The sequence below is a fragment of the Leucopleurus acutus genome (genome assembly GCF_964270905.1).
Source record: "Leucopleurus acutus genome assembly, chromosome: 14".
Taxonomy (NCBI): Eukaryota; Metazoa; Chordata; class Mammalia; order Artiodactyla; family Delphinidae; genus Leucopleurus; species Leucopleurus acutus.
Genome location: NC_139156.1, coordinates 58,771,189 through 58,778,286, shown reverse-complemented (window position 1 = coordinate 58,778,286; position 7,098 = coordinate 58,771,189). Strand labels below are relative to the sequence as shown.

Sequence of the window (7,098 nt, the reverse complement as noted above, 5' to 3'; positions counted from 1 at the left end):
CCAACCTAAATGTCCATAACTAGGAAACTGTTCGATTTCAGGCAATGGCGTACCATGCAGCCATTAAAAAGAATGAGGTAGACCTGGACCTATATTTACCAGGAGTGAGACAACAAGGGGATTTTAATTAAGGGGAAAAACTATCAAGTTCCAGGAAGATGCTTAATCCCATTTACTTAGAAAATATATATGTACAAGATAATGAGTAGATAAAGGTCTAGAAGCCTGAACACCAAACTTTAAACTGTGAGTATCTCTGAGCTCGGGAGTGGGTGGAGCGTGTGTGTGAATGAATGGGACGCTTATGCTTTCTCTGTGCACTTCTGTGTTTGAATGTATTACTGAGAGGAAATGGAAAGTGTATTTTGAGGGCGTCGTGTGAAGGGAAAAGTTGGGGAGCAGGGTGAAGACTTACAGCTCCCTGGTCTCTTCAGACTCCAGCGCCGTCTGAGGTAAGGAGACCCCACCCCGCTGAGGTGATTCTGCAGAGGGGCGGAGCTCTGCAGAGCCAACACTGGAGGCGGCCCCGGGGGGCGGGGCCCCGACTCCAGCCGCACGCTCCGCTCCCACCATGCCCTTATAAGGAGCGCCCGGCGTTAGGGCTCGGGAATCCGGTCGCAAACCCCGCGGCTCAGCCCCAATCCCAGGCCCCTCCCTTGGGAATGGGGGCGGGGCGGGGCCTTGGCGGCGCGGTTGCGTGGGCGGAGCAGCTCAAAGAGGGACCAATAGGAGTGGAGGTCCGGGTCTGAGCGGCGTTGCCATTGGGCGCGGCGACGAGAGGGGGCGGGGCGCTCGCGAGACTGGTTACGCCGAGGGAAGCCCGGACTCCGTAGTCGCCGCTCAGAGTCCGTCTCTCCGCGGATTCCCGGCCCCGCCGTTCTCAGATCTCTGTAGCCCGCGGTTCGCCGCCCCGCTCGCCGCCGCGATGCCGGTGTTTCATACGCGCACGATTGAGAGCATTCTGGAGCCGGTCGCGCAGCAGATCTCGCACCTGGTGATCATGCACGAGGAAGGCGAGGTGGACGGCAAAGCCATCCCTGACCTCACCGCGCCTGTGGCCGCCGTGCAGGCGGCCGTCAGTAACCTCGTTCGGGTGAGCGCGCTGGGCCTGGGATGGGGAACGGGGGCGGGAGACGTCCCTGGGGTTCCGGCTTGCCTTGCGGCTCCCCTGCGCTGCCTGTGGCTTTGCCGGTGGGCTCGGGAGCCAGACCGCCTCGGGTTTGAATCCTGACGCCCCCGCGTTGTGACCTTGAGCAAGCCCCCGAGCCTCTCTGGGTTTCAGTTTCCTCACCTATAAAATGGGGGCAATCATAATAATGCCTGCCTTGCGGGTTTGTTGTGAAGATTCAGCGAGGTGGTATTTATAAAGTGGCTAGCGCAGCTTATGACCCATAGTAAGCGCTCAATAAATGACAGGCGTTAGGATGTCTGATAGCCCCTTTCCCTCAGCAGGCTGTCGCCCCTCCCGTTGACAGCCTTGCTTTCAGCTCCTTTTTAGGCCTCCTCAGTCTGGCCTCTGGGCTGGCGGGCTCCTCTGATGATTCCCTGACTTGCCTTCTAGGGATTCTTATTTGAGCCACGTTCTCCTTTCTAATACTTCTGCCCCTTACCTTGAAACCCGCCTCACCCACCTCTGAGCCCTCCCCAGAGCTCCCCGCGTCCGGCCCTTATGTCCACTTGTTTTAATGGCCACTCGTCCCTCTCTCCTCCTTTCCCGGGCATTCTACCTCTGCTCACACCTCTGGCACTCACAAACACCGGGTGATATCTTTATGCAGTAATTTATGACTACGAATCCCTTTTCCCCTTTCGCTTAACCCTGTTGCCTTTCATCCCCCCCCTCCCCCTCCAACTCCCGTGGAGATTTCCACCTGGCTTTACCTGCTGTCAAACGGCTTCCTCCCACTGGGGCCTTTCCAGACTCGGGGGCCCTCTTCATCGGCCCCTCCTCCTGGCAGGAAGCAAGATGGAGAGGCCTGTGGAATCTGGGATCTGCGGCTCCTGCCGGAGAAAAGAGCGGGGCGTCTCCTCCCCAAGCCACAACTTTCCTAGATGGCGAAGTGGCTCTGCAGACCCCTGTAGCCCACAGCTGTGACTAATAACTGAGGTGATTCTTGGAGGAGGCGGAGTCCACTTCTGAAAGGGGAAAAGAGGTGCTGTGACCGGTCTCCTAACACTCTGCTGGCTAATATCACACTTTTCTTTCCCACCCTGGGTGGGTGACTCAGACTGCTGCTGCCTGTGGGGAACAAATTTGGAAAAATTTTATACGGCTTCCCCACTGAGCTGTGTAACTAGTGTGTGCCAGGGTAGTTAGGAGGCTGGTAGGCAACTGTGGGTCTGGGTGGGGCTTGGGTTCCGTATCTGTTTAGAGCACTTTAGCACACTTCAGCTGCTCAAAGTCTTCCTCAGTCTTCAGGGGACCAGTTCAGGAGACAGTTCAGGAGACTGGTACTAGGAGAATGCTACTGACCAAATTCCCCATCTGCCTTCTGTGTAGATTTAGTTAGACTGTATTCAGGAAGAATACTGAATTCATTCAAAATGTCTACTTCTACACTGTTCTTGTTATTTTTATAACTAATTTTAATCTAAGACTCCGGAGTACATTCTTATGTAGTGTTGTCTAACATGGCTGCATTCCAGGCCTCCATTACTCAACAAATAGGAAACAATGTAAAGAGACAAGGTAATAGTGTCCCTCCAAGGACTACTTCAGGAAATGAAATCTTAAAACCACATGTTGCACTTGGAGCAGAGCTAGTGTATAGTCTAGGGGCTGATATCTGGTTAGGCTATTTAGAAAAAAGTTATTTATGAGCTTCAATGCATGAATTAATAAGAACTGAATGTCTGCTATATAGGGAGCATTTTAATAAATCAGTGGTTCTTAGGTTGAAATGTGTATCAGAATCACCAGTGGGGCTTTTTAGAAATAAAGATGTCCAGCTCCCACCCCAGACTTACTGAGGAGCTCTTTAGAGGGTCAGGTCAAGGCCTTTGTGTTTTTGAGAAGCTCCATAGGTGACTTTCATATAGTCCCTTAGTTAGGAAACACTAATAGATACTGTGAGACAAATACCAAAAAAATGAGGCCATTGATAAACTGAAAACAAAATTACATATAATTGCAAACTTCCCAATACATTACAAAAGAAGGGACTTGAGATTGGTGGTACATAGGAGTTAGCAGAGAGAAAGTGGGGAGGGTTGTGTTGATAAGTAGTTAATCATGAACAAAGGTACTTGTGAATAAGTGACTTCCAGATTACAGCAAGTAGATTGTCTTGCTTAGCTCAGGAGGCAAGTTGGAGAGAAACTGGAGATGAAATTGGTGCATGCCATATGGGCACTTTAACAGAAGGCCAATAAGACGAACAAAGAGAATGGAAGGGATAGGATGAGGACAGTGTGTGAGGGAGACTGTATAGATTGTGTTCTGGGGAGGCCCGAGGACCTACCCATTGCTTGGAATCCTGGGTGTCAGTTGTGGCCCTGTGTATATGCTGCTGAATATTGTAATGAATCGTGTACATGTATCAAGTTCCCAACTAGATTGTGTCTGGAGAACAGGCCTCGTATGTGCTTCTCAGTTCCTACCCTCAACAGTGGCCCATGGGATGGCTTGATATTGTTGAAGGAAAGAAGGAACTATGGGAAGGAAGATAAATTAGGAGACTTTTAAAATTGGTTGGTCATGAGGAAAATGAGGGCCTGGACTTTGGGTGTGGCAGGGAAAATGGAGCAGGAATTAGAACCATATTAGAAATACAGTAGAAGAAGAATTAGTAGAGCTTGATAATAGAACTCTCAGGAAAAAAACACACGGTGCTATTATAAATTAACGAATCTGATTTTTGAACAAATATTCTGGAATTTATACAATTCAGGTTTCTTTCAGTTACCTTGGGAGGCTATATCCTTATTCCAGTGCTTCTCTTTGGGAATTTCTTACAGATTATTTACATATATATGTCAAATTAATTTGTTTTATTTTGGTCAAGAAAATTTTGTCTGAAGTCGGCATTTTTTAACCCTACTACTTTATATACCATTCTTGAGTCTAAAGTGACTTTTGGATATTTCCAAAATTAAAATTTACCAGGTGATGATGAAATTCTGAATTGTTAAGCTGTAGTCATCCACTTATGAGGTAGGTATTTATTGAGACACATCCCTTCTAACATCAAAGCAATAAGTATGATATTGGGCAGAATACGTATAATACTGGATTGAAGGTCCTAAGTGGCCCGGAGGAAGTGAAGTATCATGGAAGTTCAGAGGAAGGTAAGGTTACTGTTCTTGAGAGCATGGGGAAGGCTTCATGGAGGAGATAACCTCTGAGTTGGCCTTAAAGAAGATGGGATTGGAACTTTTTTTTTTTTTTTTGCGGTACGCGGGCCTCTCACTGTTGTGGCTTCTCCCGTTGCGGAGCACAGGCTCCGGACGCGCAGGCTCAGCGGCCATGGCTCACGGGCCCAGCCGCTCCGCGGCATGTGGGATCCTCCCGGACCGGGGCACGAACCCGCATCCCCTGCATCGGCAGGCGGACTCTCAACCACTGCGCCACCAGGGAAGCCCAAGGCCATTTTTTTAAAAACAGCTTTGTTGATATATAATTCACATACCATACAATTCACTCATTTAAACACTCAATTCAGTGTGTGTGTTTTTTTTTAGTATATTTACAGAATTGCACAACATCACTACAGTCTAATTTTAGGACAGTTTTGTTCCCTCAGAAAGAAACTTCATACCCATTACAGTCACTGATTCTCTCCCATCCCCCAGCACCCCAGCCCTAGGCAACCACCATTCTGCTTTCTGTCTTTGTGGATTTGCCCTTTCTGGACATTTCATATAAATGGAATCAGAAAATAATGTGGCCTTTTGTGTAGGACTTTTCACTTAGCATAATGTTTTCAAGGTTCATCTGTGGTGTAATATGTGTCAGAAATTCATTCCTTTTTGTTGCTGAATAATATTCCATTGTATAAAATAAGGCCATTTTAAACACAGAGAATGATTCTAATGCAGTAACAAAACAAGGAGGGGGCCTAGGAGAAAGATGGATGGGAAGGGAAAAATAGAGGAGAGGTACAGGTTCCAAAGATGGGATTCAGTCAGCAGTGTGAAAAATTCAGAAGTCTTAGACTGTCTTGTAGCATGGTATATAAATTTTTCTTTTTTCCCATTGAAGTGGCCCATAGAAATCTGACAGTCTTTGTGACCATATAGTCGTGGCAGTTTTATTAATGGGGGTTCATACACTTTGCTTTCTACATTGCAGCATCTGAGGGCATGTGTTGTAACTACTCCTGGGACTCATGAAATATTTATTTCGGACGTTTTTCTGGCCTTTACTTTTATGAGCCTCACCCATATATCATACCCTGTTGGGACCAGCTCTGGGACAAATAGCAGCATTGTCTTTAAACTGATAGATGGGAAAGACTGTTCTGCTCTTAAAAAGAAATCAATTTTGTCTTTTATAAATTATCTATATTAACATCTGAAATTATTCCTACTTTAATTTCTTTTGGTTGATGTTGGATTTATTTCAGTTAAAATAAATAACAGTGTTTGGGTGACAGGCCTGTGGGCGATTTTCTTCTTCTTCATATTCTGTATTTTCCAATTTTTAAAATGAACATATAAATTCCTATATTAAGGAAAAAATTAATACGGTAAATAATAAGAATGTATAATTCTTTATCGTTTATAAAATGCTTTCATATGTATAATCTCATAGCTGTCCTTTAAGGTAGGTATTGCTATGGTCTGAATTTTACAGATGAAGATACTGTAGATCAGGGAAGTTAAGTAACCTGCCCACAAATTAGTGGGGGAGCTTGGACTTGAGCTCTGTTTCACTTACTCTGGACACTCTGCTCTTTTCACTCCACCATTCTGTGTCCACTTAGAACAAAGTTGTTAAATATCACTGGAAGTTTTCTAGCTTGAATCAGAAGCAATGAGAATGTTGTTAGTCAAAGAGTTTCCATTTGTCCTGGGCTTGGCAAGATTATCTGTTTAAAGGTTGGTTTTGGCATGGCCTGTGTGAAGGGCCTATATTAAAAAAATGATGTGAAGGTAGTGTTCTGTTTCACAGTGACATTCAATTTTGCAGCGTTAAAAAAAAAAGACTAGATACAGGTAACACAAAAGTATGTCTGCCAAACACGTAAAGGCTTTTCTAGTATTTATGGCTGCTTAGCTTGAAGTCTATGAGAACTAAATAGTATTTAAAGTAGGTTTCTAGGATTTCTGTATTTAAATAGTATTTATAGTAGGTTTGTGGATTCTTTGGGGAATCGTGAAGTTTCATTTGAAACACTTTGTCTCTAGATCAAAAGAGACATACAAATAGGACTTAGCATTTACTCATGATCGAGAGAATGGAAGAGTTTTGGAGATTGTATGTTTCTACAACTATGTTTATAATTTTAATGGAGCCCCAATTTAAATATTTGTTTATATATATTGACACAGTGGAAAGTTGGGCTTTTCTAAAGCTGTTTTGTAAATAGCACTGGTATAACAATGGACAAAATAAAAGTTATTTTATATTTTATGGACAAAATAAAAGAGTAAAAGTTTTGTGGTATCAACCACAGTATCATAAGTTGACTCCTTCTGCTATAGTCCGGAGTAAGGGTAGCATTAAGACAACTGTTTTTATGGAGATGGGACTTATTTGGATTTTAATATTTCTGGTATATTGGTTAAAAAAGGAGTCTGGTTATTTTGTATACTTAATTACCGGTCACTTATATATATGTGTGTGTATGTGTATATGTATATATAAAATACTTATGTTTTGTATGTATCACAGCTGAGAGGGTCGTTATTTTAAAAGCTTTCTGACAACTTCCTGGTCTTTTACTGGCACACCTAGAAAGAGGGTAGGATGGGAATATCTTAATTATCCACAGTCTAAAGTCCATCATAGCATGTATTTTTTTCTCTTGTGACAGTCATCATACTTGGTCAGTGTTTGTCTTCATTGGGTTGTACGTTTCTCAGTGGCAGAGACCATGTCTGTTGTGTTTGCTCCTTTCAATGTCAGGCTGGTCATAGGTGTGCAATATAACTTTT

The 7,098-nt window shown here is 44.4% G+C and overlaps 1 protein-coding gene across 2 annotated transcripts in view; it reads left to right on the top strand.

Moving 5' to 3' along the window:
* Window positions 1-870: 870 nt before the first annotated feature.
* Window positions 871-7,098, top strand: part of VCL (vinculin) — a 102,783-nt gene continuing 96,555 nt past the window's right edge. For both annotated transcript variants that reach the window (XM_082854018.1, XM_082854019.1), the window contains exon 1: window positions 871-1,093. In XM_082854018.1, coding sequence (XP_082710144.1) covers window positions 926-1,093 — 168 coding nt within the window. In that variant the 5' untranslated portion in view covers window positions 871-925. The remainder of the gene's footprint in view (window positions 1,094-7,098) is intronic.